At 41.7% G+C, this 17,331-nt stretch overlaps 2 protein-coding genes across 4 annotated transcripts in view; both read right to left on the reverse strand.

Moving 5' to 3' along the window:
• hoxc10a (homeobox C10a) overlaps nt 1-16,568 on the reverse strand; it is a 63,733-nt gene extending 47,165 nt beyond the window's left edge. Inside the window, exons 1-2 of one of the 3 annotated variants that reach the window (XM_063208162.1) lie at nt 15,665-16,568; nt 11,790-13,271 (exon numbers count right to left, since the gene is read on the reverse strand). In XM_063208162.1, the coding sequence (XP_063064232.1) occupies nt 12,997-13,271; nt 15,665-16,403 (1,014 nt within the window). In that variant the 5' untranslated portion in view covers nt 16,404-16,568 and the 3' untranslated portion in view covers nt 11,790-12,996. Of the gene's footprint in view, nt 1-10,532; nt 13,275-15,664 lie in introns of those variants that run through there. The other 2 variants (XM_063208160.1, XM_063208161.1) reach the window with 2 other exon arrangements.
• hoxc9a (homeobox C9a) lies at nt 2,027-10,440 on the reverse strand. The gene is made up of 2 exons (XM_063208159.1): nt 4,561-10,440; nt 2,027-3,591 (listed from the first exon to the last, which is right to left on the reverse strand). The coding sequence occupies exons 1-2, from the start codon at nt 5,126-5,128 to the stop codon at nt 3,344-3,346; spliced, it is 816 nt and encodes a 271-aa protein (XP_063064229.1). The 5' UTR covers nt 5,129-10,440; the 3' UTR covers nt 2,027-3,343.
• Nucleotides 16,569-17,331: the final 763 nt, after the last annotated feature.

Raw genomic sequence — 17,331 nt, forward strand, 5'->3', positions numbered from 1 at the left:
GTTTTTGTAAGCTGTTCAGTTCGTATGCATACACATTTACACTGTTAAAGAATTCGGGTAGACAATTGCGCTACAATATAGCCTACATATATTTTTTTTCTACATCTGTTGACCCATTTGATAGCCTAAATGTTAAAGACACTGATATATAAAGAGACTATTGTAAACCAAACAAAAACAAAAACACATTACAATAGCTCGAAATATAGTTATAATAACAATTATTACTGCACTGAAAGGCTGCCATAACGCTGTTCCCCATGTCATTGTCGCTCATAAATTGTACAAATAACTAGGCTCAAAATACATAAACCTATGAAGCAGACACATAGCTGATATGACAACACCTAACTGCACATACAATTGACCAGCGAGTTGTCGACATGGCACTCATGGCTCTGACCCTGCTAAACCTCTGGTACAAAAAAGTTGTAAATCTTCCCCGCAGAGTTAATAAAATTGAGCTGCAGATGCCTCGTTATTTTGCACGACACCATGATATCGGTCTGTTTATTTCGGATGGTCTGGTCAATGGGGCCTTCCTTTAAGTGTTTTCTTGTGGTTTTGTGGCACCACAGACGATTTTAACACATCATCGTAAAATATGAAAGCAGGCGAAGACTTTATAGACTTTTGGCAGTCTATAAAGATACAGACTGGTCATTTTAGGTCGGTGATCTCATGTCTTCTTTTGATCTTTGATGACGAATAATAATAATAATAATAATAATAACAATAATAATAACCTTTTAATTAATGGACGTAGGGCCTAATAGAAGTTTACCTTGCTAAGAAGCTGTACTGACATCCATATACAAGCCTATGAATATTCATGCACAAAATATTCTTATTTGGTAACACCAGAGTCGGTCAGTCGGCATAACAACGATACAGACAGAAATATAATTCATTGTCTTCTTTCTATACACTGCTTCATTTCAGTCAACACAGGAAAATTACTTCCTCTTCCATTATTTCGAATAGCAGGCTTGACCGCAAGCTATGTCCATGTTTTTTTTTTTTAGGAATAACCTGGGCTATGGCATTTTATAGACCATTCCCAAAAGTAATTAATATCAATCAATACGATACACACCTAGCCTAACTGTTCAAATCATTCGTGGAGTAGTAGGGCGCAATAGGCTACTTGGTTAGTCTAACTGGGCAGTTAGCAGTAGCCTATGTTGCTCACAGTCACAGGAAAACGTCATCTAGGACTCGAGCTGTGGCACAGGCCCACAGCGCCATTTTTCAGTCAACAGCGTCATCTACTGTTCACTTGGGGAACCTACACCACGTCACACAAACAAAAACAAAAAACGTCCAGGGTTTTCTTTGGATATTTTCACCTACTTTCCCCCTCCACCACGACACAATAATGACTGAAATACCCGTTGTTAAACCTCTATTTTTAGTAGGCCCAGGTCTACTCCTTTCAAGGTAGTCTCACTCACAGCTCCTGAGAACCACTCATTAACAATAACTTCGTCTAGTAAAGGTGTAAAGCTGTGTTGGTCTTGAGTAGACTACTATGCGTTAGTGTCATATTTCCTTTTACGCAGATAGTTTGCGCTTTCTCGCCGAAGGTGTGGGAAGAGGTGGCCTTCGTGATGGCACCCGCAGGCCTCTTTGAACAGATCCAATGTCCAGTAAAACCATAAAGTCATTTAACCCAGACGTCTAGTCAGCTGGTCAGGTTTGCTTTGTTCGTCTGCATTTGAGACAAACAGCTAGGGACTGTAAAAAGAGGACTTTTTTTGTCGTGTGCGGAAATGCTCTGGATTGGGCTTTGAAATTTCGGCATCCTGTTAGTATTGTTACCCACTACAAAAAGGCAATTTCACCCGATGTCAGGAAACAAACCCCAGACACAGAGAATTATGGCTCTGGTTACTAGACAAAACCCGAGATAATAACTAACACACACACACACACACACACACACACACACACACACACACACACACACACACACACACACACACACACACACACACACACACACACACACACACACAGCTTTGGACGAACCATAGACATGTGTGGAAAATTATGTAGCTATCCAGAAAGTGTGAACGTTCCCACGGCACAGTGGTCTTTGCCTATCATTGCCTTTAAAATAATTTCACTGAAGCAGACTTAGACCATGTAACACTCACACACTTCTACAATGTTAAGGGTCTGGGCAGGCCTGTGCGTGTTCTTTTAATTCTAAAACTGGGAACAGGCTACAGCTAGCTTTACGCCTTCGGTTTAGTTATAGGCTACTTATAAACTTGTATAAAATAGTTATAGGCCTACACTTCGAACACCAGCGAACCGTATTGGATATCTAAAATAAAATGTGAAGAAGGCTAACTACAAATGCAAAGCTTGGTCTAGACAGGTGGATAGGGAAGCCCAAATATCTTAATACGTTAACTTCTGTGTAGCGCAGTAAAATCAGCTTATCTTTATGCTTTATGGTGAAAATAGACAAAATAAATATTAAACACATATTGCTGAAACTATTGACTGTTGTAATGGTATACGGCAAAAAGTAGGCAATTTCTAAAACCTTAAGCGTGGATTGTATAGGCCTATTTGTGGTTGTGAGTTTAACCATCTTGGTGATTTTCAATAAACCCTTTTAAAATCTTACCCCGATTTATTAACCCAGAAATAAGTGGCACAGGGACGAAATTCATCCAACCATCAGATCAAACAATGCGGACTAAATCAACAACATTGAACACAGTGAAATATTTGATTTTAGTCATATATTGTTTAACAGAGAAGGGAAACAAAATTTTACAACAAAACGATCCACTGGTAGTACATTGAAAATCTACACCAACACGAATACATTAGCACATAGGTTATTTGGAGGAAAGCCACTATAATTTTCTGTACAAAATTCCTCACTCATCCACCTGCCAAACAACCAGACAAATAAACAAAAACAAAACAGATGTGATGTTCTGAAAATCATAAATTACAAAATAAAAATAGACTGCAGTTCAAGTACTTTCTTTATACTTCGAGGCATCTCTTCTCCGGCCTGTTTCGTTAGGCTTCTTGAAGATATTCGTAATCCCATGGCGAAAAGGGCCTCCTCTAGCTTAAGCACGCAACATTTCACCACTGGTAATGAATCGAGCAGGGGATTGCTCCACAAAAATTGAAAAAAAGAAGGGGAAAAAACACAAAACTAAACGATACTATATCAGTCTTTTCAACTCAGTCCGGGCACAGGAATGAATAGCTGTTATCTGCATAAGACGATTTCTGCCACCGTTCCTCAATATGTAGGCCTACGCGTTTGGATAGAGTGCACTCTGGTGGCGTTTATTTGACAGTTGTGTTATTGTTCCTTGTTGTTGTCTGATTTCTCTTTATTCATTTTTTTCATCTTCATTCTTCGGTTTTGAAACCAGATTTTAACCTGTCTCTCTGTCAGGTTTAGTACCCGGGCCACCTCATAGCGCCGGTCTCTGGTGAGATACATGTTGAAGAGAAATTCTTTTTCTAGTTCCAATGTTTGATATTTGGAGTAAGGACATCTTTTTTTCCTGGTGGATCTTGCGTGGATCCAATTGGCCACAGGGTTATCTGAAAAGGAAAAGAGAAAAAGGCACAGAAAGCGATGGTTAAAGCCATGTTTAAACTCGTCGTTGTCTAGGCTACTTTCGTCCCAGACAAGAACAATATTTGACTTTGGAGCCGAGAACCTATAGGCTACTGTGTCACTTGCCCTTTGGTAAAGGCCCTAGCTGGGCACGGCCCTCCAACAATTACAGCAAACTACCAAATCTGATTCCCGTGCTAAAATCGCTTAGTACAGTAAAAAAAAGGGTACCATAAAGCTAGCCAAGTGAATGCACCTATTCGTTTTATAGACCCATAAAGAACTAAAATGGCCTGTGGTCTTCTGCCTTTATAGTTCTGCTCAACCGGCTCTGGAACACTCTACAACTTGTTAGTTCAAGTTAAGTCCTTGTTTATAAAACTCCTTTCTGTAAACGTTTGTACAATGTTCACAACTGCCATTTGGGTCTGATCAGTTCGAAGAATCACGACTGGCTATTATTCAAATTCGCTTTGTAGCATACCAGACGCACAGGGAGAGGTGATTATGCCTAGCCTAGACTTGTGTATCTTCTTGGGTGAATGGCATCATTATTTAAAATACTGGCTATATGAAAACCGTGCTTTTTGGATATTGAAAGTAAGTTAAAACCCTGTATAAACGACGTAGCCTATTTGTTATAAAGCCTGCCATAAAAATAAAGTAGCAGTGCTAAAACTGGAAAAGAATGACAGGCGTTTGGTTCTCAAGTCTCACACGTCACGTCGCCATTAACTGTTCAAGGACTACTAGGATTTTATAGCTATTTACAACCCCAATATTTGGTGCGTGTGTGTGGGTGTGCTTTCCTTTTCCTTCACCAAGCGCACATTCAGTAGTAGTCTTTGGGTTTAGAAATACAACTGGTAGGGGTGAAAGTAAAAGGGAAAACTACTAGAAGGAAAGTAGCACTAGTATAGCTCCCTTTGGATGAATGGATGGGTTCAACTTACTCGGGTCTATTTCTGATTTCTCGTCCTTTTCCTTTCCGGAAGAAATGACCTCGGTGTCGATCGTTGGGTTGTGCTGCTGGGTTTTCTCTCGGATGTCTGATGAGGAGCAATACAGATATTCCGAATAGGTGCGTCCGTTGGTGGCCAAACAATCGCCTGCTCTGTGTTCTTGAAAAGCGTCGGGCTTCAGCCCATAATGCCGACTGTTGGCCGGGTAGCCTGGGAAGGAGACTGCAGTGGGAATGGGCTCCAGCCACGAGCGCACGTACCGCGAGTCCGTTCCCAAGTGAGGCTGGTGAGTGTATGGGTGGTAGACCACTGAAGACTGGGAGTGCACAGGGGCCCAAGAGGTAGTGAAGACGGGTGGTTTCGGAGCAAAGCTGCAGGAAGGATAGTCTCCACACTCCGCCACCAGAGTTGTCGAGCGGGGACCAGAGGGAAGCGAACCAGCAGAGGAATAGCGAGTCGACAACACATCTTCGTTCTCATGGCTTATCAAAGAATCCACATAGTAATTAGCAATGGGACCCGTGGTCGACATGTTCCTTCCCCTCCCTTTTACATGCATCCGATTATTATATGGGCTGTAGGCTATGTGTACTTTTTTATCTACCCATAGAACAATCAAGCCAGGTAATTATTTCTCAAACCTTCTCCGCCGCCTATTGGCTGACTGGGAAACACGTGATTATATTTACCCTCACAAAAAATGCACAGTGGATCAATGCGCGACATGTCCTGGGATAGAACTGCACTTTGGAAACGCAGTATGGTGGTTTAAAGATTTCTTTCTAAGGGACAGCAGGATAAAAATAACCGATATCATTCATTTGGTCTTGCCACTCTATTTGGTAAAGTATATGTGAGAAGCAGTGTCGCTGCACGAGGTACGTTTGACATCACGTAAAGGCACTATTTTTTGATGTAATCAATCTTGTCGAGTCTGGTTCAGCAGTGGAACTCGCTGACTGCGTCAGTACCCTAATAACAAGGTTACATGTTAAAATCCCATTTTATCACTTAGGCGGTATTCTTTTTGTCCTTAACTGGCATTTATAGTGTGTCTGATTCTCCGCCCTTTAAAGTGGACAAAGTATGTTGCCCTCTAAGCTTCCCAACGCTTTGTTTGCTTGCTGTGACTCTTAAACACTTTGGAATTATGGTTTCCATGACTCACAAATAAACACAAGTAGGACATCCCTTGTTTAAAAAAAAGATCCTTTTCAAAATCGGGGAGGTGGGAATACCAGATATCCTCACAGACGTATTCAGTGCAGCAGCTATATTCGGCAAGTGGCCGTGCATGCTTTTATGTCCTTCAATAAATTTTTACGAGGACCATTTGATTGTTCATAAACGTGTCGTTAATAAAACTGCAGTGTAGTTCTCAGTATAGCATAAAACCAACACGAGGCTTGTGAAACAGGTCCCATCACACGGTGATGGAGAAGGCAACTTGTGTAGCAGGGAGGATTACACAGATGAAAGAAAAAAAGCATTTTAACGAAGCCGAGATGTCCAGATTTCTAATCACATTCAGCCCTATACACTCTGTAAATATCCCTCTTAGACATTGGTAATTTAAATTTGGGTTAGCGACAGGGTGGAGTTTATAAGCTATGGAGTTTTCATTAGGCCTAACTATTTTAATAGACTATTTATATTCTCTCAAATATAGTCGGGCCGATTATGCTCCAGGTCTTCAGTTACACATGTAATTACAACTTACACATTTTCTCAATTAAATATTTTGTATATGTAAAATGTCTGCTTTGTGACTTATGAGTGGAATAAAAGATAGTTTGTAATGCTTGTGTATGATTATTTTATTTTTACACTTTGCCGGCAGCAGAGTCACAGATCTTGTGGCCACAGGAGGGGCGCAGATTAAAACTGGAAATGTGTCAATTTTTCGGACTTGCAAGCGATTTATTTGTTTTGGGGTTAACATGACAAGGATGGATACAAAAAGAATCCCACTCTAAAGCTTGGCTACTTGACGTCGGTGGTGGGAATGCCAATGCGAAGGCGACCATAGGCCTCGAGACAAACACGAATAAATTGAAGCTTTCAGTGTGCATTTTTCTTTGTAATAAATGCTAGACTATTTACATCAGCAATAAACAAGTGTTCCCATATGTAATAAAACACGTTTTGAGTCATGGGTTTGTACTTTGCGGATATGATATTGACACTTGGCATTGCATGGGGAGTAGACACTGTCTGCTGTCATTGTCAGTTGTGTAGGCCCTGCATCGAAACGACCACTGGGGGTCAGCCTTCTTACAAAAAAAAAAATCCCAAAAGCATTCAACACCCAGACACATTTAAGCTAAAGAAAGTCTAATGATCTAAGTCAAGAACGTGTAACCATCTTAGTCATTTAAATTACAAGGTGCATGTTGTCACCGGCTTTAGTATTAGGCATTATTATTGCGCTTACGTAGGGGATCTTGGTTACGTTACGATGGTTTCCAAATAACACCATGCGTAACGCAATGTTAAGTGTTAGTGTTAAGCGCAAACACATAGTTAACCTACTCATTACAGAACCCTTATATTCAATTTGGAATCTATACACATTCACAATGAAATCAAAGACTGCACGGTGACTTCTACGAGATAGCAAAGCCATTATCCATAAGCATAAGACTTTTGTCTCCAAAAGAGTCTACACAGCATTCCCTTGAACACAAATGTTACTGACATTCAATAGGCCTACATTGCACAACTTCAAAACAAATCACAACAACTAGTTTCAGTGTTCACTTCTAGTGATGGTTGCATTCACTGTATATATTTAGAGTTTGATTTACCCTCTATTTTGGTATTTCAATAGGCCTATATCTTTCGCATGGAGCCTTTAACACTATATTTATTCAAAACGCACTAAATAAGTTTTGGGCTCAATATGTGTCGTATTAATTGACAGAGAGTGTAATAAAACCTAATACCCAGGCCTATATGCTATATTTATATTGTTTCTTACCTCTGACATTGCTTTGAATGATTTGAGTGCACTTTATGCATTGCGCACAATACACAAATCCTTATATATTTTTCTGTTCCACTAAATACTTCGTACAACAGGCCCCATATTTGATACTACCGGTGTCTGGTTGTATCTTTATTTATTTTGAATGTAAACAATGTCAAGTCTGAATTTATTCTTGCTATTTAAAAGCAGTCATTGTCCAGTGTAAACCGCGAAGCATCCATAAAGCTAATTATACGCAAATGAAAGGAAATACGATATTGTAATAACACGGGGTGATCCTAAGTTTAAGTTTGACATATTTATGCAATTTAGGGATTCCTTGGCGTTCCGCATTCATACGGAATAGCAAGGTAGAACCCATGGCCGCCTGAGCAGTAAGGCCGACAGCATGGACTTTAGTTGCACTAAGAGGTAACTACAATAGGAAACCAGCAGTGTACAAAAATGTCATTGATTCCACTGACTCACACTGAAAATGTAAAAAAAATATATATATTTTTAAAATCTCCATCCAACATTGAAGGTAGGCCTACTAGTTTATTTACAAAACGTTTTGACGTACAATAAAACGTAGACGGTGGGCCAATAAAAATAAAGCAATCGTTTGCATACGCACATCAAATACAGGATAGGGTTATAGCTGGTGAGAATTCTTTGTGTCATCTGGACGGTCTGTTCATACTGTCTGGTCATAGTTCAATATTGAGCTCAATTTTTAGTTAGTCAGGCCATGGACATGAAAGTCCACGCTTCCCATGTTCGTTTGATGCACACATGATGTCTGTAATGTCTGTAATATTTGTCTTGACGTACAGAAAGACACAGAAAGAAGATATTTCTTGGTGCTTTTTCTATATTAAATGTGCTGCCATGTGACCTTACGCACGCGAGTAGCAAACATTTTGCATGCGAACATTAAAACTGAATTTTCCTAATGGGTGGAGGATAGCCTATCTTACACCTTATCCTGGCAAATATAAACAGTTAACTTCAAACTGTACAAGAAAATTGACATCAGGCAGTGAGAACATGAAATGACCAGAGCATATATAAGCTTAACAGAATATTTTTATGCAATAAGCTAACGATAAGAGCTATTATTCAATAGTACCCAGTGTTCAAGCGTACGCATTGCACACTGTGTCTGACGCATTGTACATTGTGCCTGAAATTGTTTCGTGTAGCTGATGTAATATATGTGTGTGTGTGTGTGTGTGTGTGTGTGTGTGTGTGTGTGTGTGTGTGTGTGTGTGTGTGTGTGTGTGTGTGTGTGTGTGTGTGTGTGTGTGTGTGTGTGTGTATTCATGTTATATTAAAATAGTACACCCTGCGCACCCTGGTGACCCTGCACAGGTCGTGCCCAAACAACCAACTGGTGTACGGCCTACAATCAATTGGTATATATATACTACATTTTAAGGGACTACATTTTGCGTAGCTGTATAATTTCCCAGTAGGCCCACACGTAGCATATTTATTTTACATATTATTTTCTATTCAACCCAAGTAGGCTATTTCTGGCATCTGTTTTAAACTCCTAGGTTAGTCTTCTGACAAAATTAAAAAGTACCGTTGAACTGTTTCCAACATGCATTGCACGTGAAAATGCATATCTGAATTAGACGTGGTATAACCTGTATTCAAAGCGCCTTTTCAATGCCACTTCAACTTGTTGTGCATAATACGTCTATATCTGCGGATTATGTCCATAACACAAACACAAAAGTAATGGACATCTGATTGCTATGACGACTGATAAGTGATGTTAATTTCTGGTAACAGCACGCCATGGCTTTTGCGCATGCAGGCGCCACCCAACAGTTTTTCTCTTCCTTTTTAAGGGTGCTGACCAAAATATTGTAAAACTAAAAAATGAAAAAAGGTCGCACCATGCTTAGGTTTCTTTATTACACAGGCGCGTTTCGGCGTTCTGGATTTTGTTTGCTTGTCATCCACAGCAGGCTATGTTTGTCCATCCATGAGGGGAATTATTAAGTCTAAACAATACTGTTCCCAAATTCTAGGCTCATACAATGTGGAAAAAGTGACAATGGGTGGTGCAAGACTGCAGTCCAATGACTAGTGGTCAGTCCCAGCAGGCTAGCGCGCCATTAGCTGGAGATTAGAATTCGACATGTTTCATCACAGGAAACCTAGACAGCTACTTTCTATACAGGTCTGCTGGCCGTTGGCCTGAACAGCCCGAAGTGCACTAAATAGCAGGCTATTATTCGGAAATTGCGGCTGTATCCGCACTGGAGCTATCCGTGTCCTGTGGGGGCCATCTCGTGTGCTGTAAACTCTTTGTTGCTGACGCATTCCAGAGGAGAAGTCATTCCCTCAACTGAATGAAAATGACTTTGGATTCCAGACTGACTCCTAACAGCTGAGGAGCGTACTGGAGGAGAGTCAGAAAGGTGGGGGCAGGACAACAAGAAAATATTTCCAGCACCACCGTTTCACAGCCACGCCACGCCAGACACTTGACTGTGTCCAAACAGAAGTCATCATGAAATGTATTGTATTTGTGTCATTAGTAGACTATGCATCGTAGACATTTTGAAAGTCGCAAGCATGCAGTAAAAATGCTAATAAAAAGACTGTACCATAAGGATGCCTCAGTATTGAATGTGATCATTTGGATGAAGGGAAGCTTTAGTTTCAATTATAGCAGTCAATCTGGAAACAGTCAATCCATAATACAGATCATTTCTTAATGCTCAGAGTGCGCGCAATTGACTAACTATTAAAATCAAACAAGGGTTGACGATGGACTGGACATAACTAAAGGTGGCATGTATTGTCACAAGTATTACGTTGCTCAGAATTTAAAAAGACATTTTAACCTTTCTCCAATATACTATGCGCATATATGCACGTAAACACACACACACACACACACACACACACACACACACACACACACACACACACACACACACACACACACACACACACACACACACACCGAACACACTAGCCTGTAACCCCAAATCAGAGCAAACTGCACATCCCTTTACATCGCATAGAAAGATATAACTGCCGAATATTAGGCTGAAATGAATCCATATCTTACCCATATCAACAGGACTTTACGTGACGGTGGCTCCATTTGTGTCCAAATATTTCCATAGTGTATAGCAATAAGAGTAGCCTGTCACTATATTCAGCTCCAACCCCTCCTTCCTTCCTATTTATCTATCTATCTATCTATCTATCTATCTATCTATCTATCTATCTATCTATCTATCTATCTATCTATCTATCTATCTATCTATCTATCTATCTATCTATCTATCTATCTATCTATCTATGCCTTCCATGATCTCGCTCTCAGACGACATCTAGGCCCAAGTGTTTGGTGCGGACGAAGTTTACCCCTGAATGTTTACAACCCATTCTTTCCCGGCGAACCTTCCTCGGTTTACAACCACCAACATAAACGGCTCAAAGCTGCGAAGGAAGCCTGTCGCGGCTGTAACTGTGCAGTTCATTCACAAAGCCATTTGCGAGGATTTCAATGGTGTAATTTAACGGCAATTGTCGCCCTTGATGAAGACGAACTGACGTAATCAAGGCAGTTTCTTGTTGCCGAGCCAAGATGCCAATCCCAACAACATGAAACTACCTAAACCACGCATCAGCTGCGCGAGACTTCGAATCCAGCGAAGAGGACCAAAACCAAACGCATCAGAAACCAGGAAGCACTGCGCTGCCAGCAGAAGCCTTATCGTGGTTTCTTACACAAAATACTTGGCTTCATTTCTATCCCCATAATTTACACGTGACATGAGGTTTCAAAGTCTACTTTCAAGCACAAGTCATCAACAAACAGACCGTCAAAACACTGTTGCCACCAGGATAGTATGTGGTCTGCCAACAATGTCAGACAATTTTGGAAAATGAAGACATCTCTGGCAAGGGACTGAAAAAATAAAGAAAGCAGACATGCATGCAAGCAGTAATGCACTAAACAAATGGACCACTGCGGATAGTGGACGTAAAATGCACCAGGTATCCCCAAACATCTTCACGTAAACAAACCCCCACACACAGCACGGGGAATGCACGGGAAACCCCTCGTTGCTGACACGCGTTAAGTGCATTTGTCAAAAGGTAAGAAGGAGCCAATGAAACTGAGAGTCCATTGTACCTGGCTGCAAACCGCTGCCAAAGCACCCCATGCTTTCGCCAGAGCGTCATGACAAATAATGACAAACTGGGTTCCTACCTTACAAGTCGAGCGGAGACAATGCATGGCGGTGTCCATCCTGTCATCATTGGCATGTTCGAAGAGTCCCTTCCTCTCGTATTAAGCCATCCATCCCCGGTTCCTGATGCGAAAGTGCTCCCATTACTCCCACCGGCTTGCTGTAGCTTCCTCAAGGCGATGAGTACTTGCACAGTGCTTCGGCGAATCCCTTCACATCGCAGTGTGGGGCTACTAGCATACTATGTGGATGACGCCCTCCTCCACTCCACTCACCTTCTAATGCATCGCCATCCTTACTGCGGCGGCATATTACATTTGCAGATCATTAAATCCACCCCCGGCGCTTTTGCAGGACTGTCTTGGCATTACAATTTTATGACTTTGACTTACAGTGGTCACCTGGATAATATTTAAATCAAACGTTATGGGTCTCCCCACTTATAGGAGAGGTCGGCACCCCCACCCCTCTTTTCAATCTCTTCCTTTCTCTTGCTCGTTTTCTGTTTTAAGGTGATGTCAGAAAGGACATCCAGGGGAAGATCGAAGCACTTGTAGACTATATTGGCCAGCCCCTGGTTTTATTGTGCCCCCTTAAGCAGGTAGGCTAGTATCTTACTTTCTTAAACCATCAAATAGTAAATGCAGAATAGTAAAACAATATGCATGCAAGATACATCGTGCAAACACTGTTCAACAAATAAGCTTCCAAAAGACAAGAGGTCAGGACGCACAAGGCATCACACACTACAAAAGCTATACGTTTCTTTCCAGCACAATCAACACTACTACTGCGGCGGCGGTTATTTACACTAATACATTATTATGATAAGCTTTGTACAAGGCCATGTAAAACTCATTCATTGTAAATGTTTCTGTAGAAGTGTGTAAACTCAAGTGTTTTTAGTTTGAATAATCCGCACAAGTCTTCCAATCTCTCTGGTCATAATCCACATGCTTGAAAACGCGATTTGTGTGTGTGTGTGTGTGTGTGTGTGTGTGTGTGTGTGTGTGTGTGTGTGTGTGTGTGTGTGTGTGTGTGTGTGTGTGTCTGTGAGTGTGTGTGTGTGTGTGTGTGTGTGTGTGTGTGTCTGTGAGTGTGTGTGTGTGTGAGAGAGAGAGAGAGAGAGAGAGAGAGAGAGAGAGAGAGAGAGAGAGAGAGAGAGAGAGAGAGAGAGAGACTGTGTTGAGTGTGTACGTGTGTGGTGTGCACGCGTACAACATCTATTTAATGGAAGTTATAGCCTGTGAGCTCGCGAACTCTGCTCTCCCTATTGAGCTTCTTGAGCTTCATTCTGCGATTTTGGAACCATATCTTGACCTGTCTGTCAGTCAGGTTGATACTCTTGCTGATCTCCAGGCGGCGCTCACGGGTCAAGTACATATTGAACAAGAACTCCTTCTCTAGCTCTAGCGTCTGGTGCTTCGTGTATGGGCATCTCTTCTTGCGGCCACTCTTCGCCTTGAGCCAATTCCCAGTCGTTTTCTCTAGACGATCCTCTTCTGCTGGGACACATAGATAGAATGGTACCAAATTAGGACAATGGGGCGGACGAGCGCACGGCATTGCTGTCTTCATCAATGACTCATCAAGCCTTTAAAACGTTGTACTCCTTTATTTTCACTATCAGCAAATAAAGAAACAAACCCGCACATGAGCTTCGAGGTTCTTGCTCTGTGTGTGTGTGTGTGTGCGTGCGTGCGCGATAGGGGCTCTAATTAATATAAGTATTTTCTGTAGATCTGTGTCCATTTTTAGTGTGAAATCCATAGCGACCCACACCCAATTTAATAAAGACCACAACAATATATCTCTGTATAGTTAGGATTGAATATTCACACATATCATATGTTGCAGATGATGTACTCTGTTATGATTTGATTTTGATAACAGCGTTGACAAATGTAATTTAATGATAGTGATAGTAATGATAGACGTAGCCTAATAATATTGATGGCGAAATGCAGGCCGCAGTCATGTCTGTTGTAGCGCTATATTCACTGATTATCTATATTCTAACCATTTTGTAGTTGAATTCTGTAGTTACCTTTCAACTATACTATATATAAAAGTAAAATAAGTGCGAGATCATGGCTAAATGCAGGCCGCAGCCATGTCTGTTGTAGCGCTAAGGATTAGCTATATTGACTGATTATCTATAGTCACATTGCAAGGCAACCATTTAGTAGTTAAATTCTATAGTTACCTTTCGACTATACTATATATAAAAGTAAAACAAGTGCGAGACGAGGAAAGGTTAACAGAACGATACTCATTTTCATCAAAAGGCTCCGCAGTAAAGAGCTGGGCTTACTGCAAACTCATTAGCAGTGTATTTGACTATGCGTCAACACAACGAAGCCTTGGCTATGAGCCCAAAAGGTCAACATCACGAGACACATTTGGACAGATAAGAGATCAAAGTGAAATAATTGGGCATTTTCCAAGCAGTGCCAAATAATCAAAATAGTTACAAGACGCCAAGAAAATCTGGTTGCGCAGCCATTTGAGGACGCAAACTTTTAAATTGGATTTCTGTAAAATAAATAGCCTAACTATCTATATTTGAGCTTCAACGTTGACTTTCAATTAGGCTAAACGAAAATCACATATACAACAGAATTTAACATTTCATATTCTGTTAAGTCTAAAAAATGGCAATGGATAGGAGAAACGCGCCGAGTATTTCTCATGTAGAATTTGCCCAAGTAAACAGCTGTAGCCTACTAAATTGTTATTTCGGATAAAACAAGAAATGTAGCCCAACTATATACGAAAAATGCGAAGACAGTAACTACAATATTTAAGGGAATTATATCAATATTACGCATGTAACCAAAAACAGAAGGAATAGGAACCTAGTCAATTTGACAGCAAATGTGAAGGAACATTAGGCCCCTATGTACCAAATATTGACCAATAATTAGTAGGCTAATTTGCATATTATCAATCAGTAGCTGTAGGCCTATAATGGACATTTGAATCAGATCCTAAAAACAACGCAAACATACGCATTTGTGTTATTTGCTTGGCGAGGTGTGTGTGCCGTCAATGGCCTGTCTTGGCGCAATAGCATGCGTCAAATCCCTCTTTTATGATTACCATGGGCCTTGTGGCAGGGGACTATGCCTTGTGTCTATTCAAATGCCCATGCAGCAAGGACGTGTGCATAGCAGTGTGTGTGTGTGTGTGTGTGTGTGTGTGTGTGTGTGTGTGTGTGTGTGTGTGTGTGGACGTGCGTTATATTGGGCAAGTGGGAGAGTGTTTATTTGCACAGTAAGTGTCTCCCTCCCTTTATGGAACGGTGTTAATACAGTGACTGTCGTAAACACATATCCATTCTCCATGTAAAGTGACACTGTATAGGTCTAACTGTCACTGTAAAAACGTGTTACTAAATATCTCTGCACGTTTGTCATATCTGGCGTAATCGGACAGTAAATGCCCATCCATTCACATGCGATTCCCCAGCGGCTGTTATAAGAACGTATTACATGTAGCCATGTTGAAAAATAAAAAACCATTGCCCGTACACCTTTCTGCATTCACGCTTTCCCACTCGTATCATACGTAACATTTCTGACATTTCCAAATACACATTTTACGCATGTGTGTTCGTATGTCTGTATACAAAGTTGGTTTACATTGTTTGTGTCATAGAGTGTTATGCACATCCGCGCGCGCGTGTGTGTGTGTGTGTGTGTGTGTGTGTGTGTGTGTGTGTGTGTGTGTGTGTGTGTGTGTGTGTGTGTGTGTGTGTGTGTGTGTGTGTGTGTGTGTGTCTGTGTGCGTTTATCCGCGTGTACATGTATAATTCAGTGGTGTGTGTGTGTGACAGATATGGTGTTTCATATGGAGAACGACGCAGCAATTATATGGTTTAATAAATATTCACCTTTGAACTCATTTTCGGAGTCATCCGTGCAGCTGTCCGTCTTGGGGGCATTATCCTCTTTTCTGTTTTGCATTTGCTTGGCATCATGCTTCTCAGCTTTCATACCTCCATCTGCAATGCTCTGCTTGAACTTGCTGCTACTGACAGCTTCTTCTGGGGATGGAGTCTCGCTGTTGTTGGGCGTCGTTATTCTGGGCACGGAGGAAAAATCTGTTTCAAACCCACCTCCCTGTTGCCCTTCCTGGGTAGAATACACTTGGCCGCCGCGGAAGTAGTCGTGCGCAGCCACCGTGCTTTGATCCGGCTGTCTGGTATTGTCTCCCAGACGAATGTATGTAGACGGCTCGTTTGAGTCTTTGGATCTATCCGTGTCAGCCTGAAATGCGCACGGGATTTCTTCCTCTTTGACGTTACTTGCCGTGAAGGAACAAGGATGCAAGGACGGGGCAACAGGTTGTCCGTTCCTGTAAGTTTTTGTGCTCCAGGCGTCCCGCTGCGACAGGTAATGCGCATGGTGATACGAGCCCAGGGAAAGGGTAGATGGCGGAAGCTCGTCCCGTTTGGATAGAGGGGCGCTCAGAATACCGAAATTTCTCATCGCGGAGCAGCCATAGTCTGCAGTCGTTTGCATATACATCCCCGAGTTGGCGGTGTAAGCCTCACCTCTGTATGGAGATGAAGCGCCGACCAGAGAATCCATTAAAAACGATCCAGCTGCCACGTTGTTCGGACATGTCATTTTTGTTGTCTAGTGGACCACTCTACCCTTTTGTTTTCCTGCAAAATAGCTTTTTCCGTGAAGGATAAGGACAGTAGGACGCTGACATCTTTTGGGGGGGCAAAAATATCAGCAACATAATTATGGATGTCAGAAAGCCTTGTCATGTGATTTTCAGACCAATGAGCTTCTGGAAGTGGCCTTGATGCTCCAGACTGAGCTGACGTCAGCGGGGTCAAGTTGGTAAGCGCAGAGGGTGTACGACGGAGCAATGGCGCCATCTAGTCGAACTCTCCACGCAACGACACCCTCAGCCAGAGGAACAAAGAGCAGTTGAACCCTTCTTTCTGAGGCGCTAGCGGTAGACCCTTTTTGATGAGAAACTTCAAGTAGGCCTTACAAGCCCCCCACCCGCCCCACCCCACCCAAAAGCGTGAGCCTACGTTGTTAAAGAAGATTGTAAAGTGATGGCCGATATAAATGTTTACAACCGGGAGAACTCTTTAGATCGTACCCTGGGATTCAGCTGCACTGGTGGAGGCTTGTTAGATCCAGTGGGATTGCTCTAGAACAAGTATACGGTATGTTCCGTGCTGTTTCATATAAACAAGGTCGGTCTGGTGAATTAATATTTAAGTGTTTCTTTTCCGTGCGTTTGTTGTTGTTTAGATGTCTTCCTAACTGGTCTGACGTTATTGGAATGAGCCCAAGCGAGTTAACAGTGGATTGCGTTGATGGAGACTGAACGGACAGTCTAAAACTCGCTTTACTGAGCTACTAGCCTTTATAAGTCTATGGGCCATTTCCTTCTTTTGAAAGGTCCCCTTCGCGGCATGCTCGACTGCTTCTAATGTCTTTAAAGATCTAAGAAATCATCGGCGAATATTGCAGTGGAGTTGCATTATGTAAACCTATGTAAACCTAACGTTAACCTTAATTATACTTTTAT

Source organism: Engraulis encrasicolus, chromosome 10 (assembly GCF_034702125.1).
Source record: "Engraulis encrasicolus isolate BLACKSEA-1 chromosome 10, IST_EnEncr_1.0, whole genome shotgun sequence".
Taxonomy (NCBI): Eukaryota; Metazoa; Chordata; class Actinopteri; order Clupeiformes; family Engraulidae; genus Engraulis; species Engraulis encrasicolus.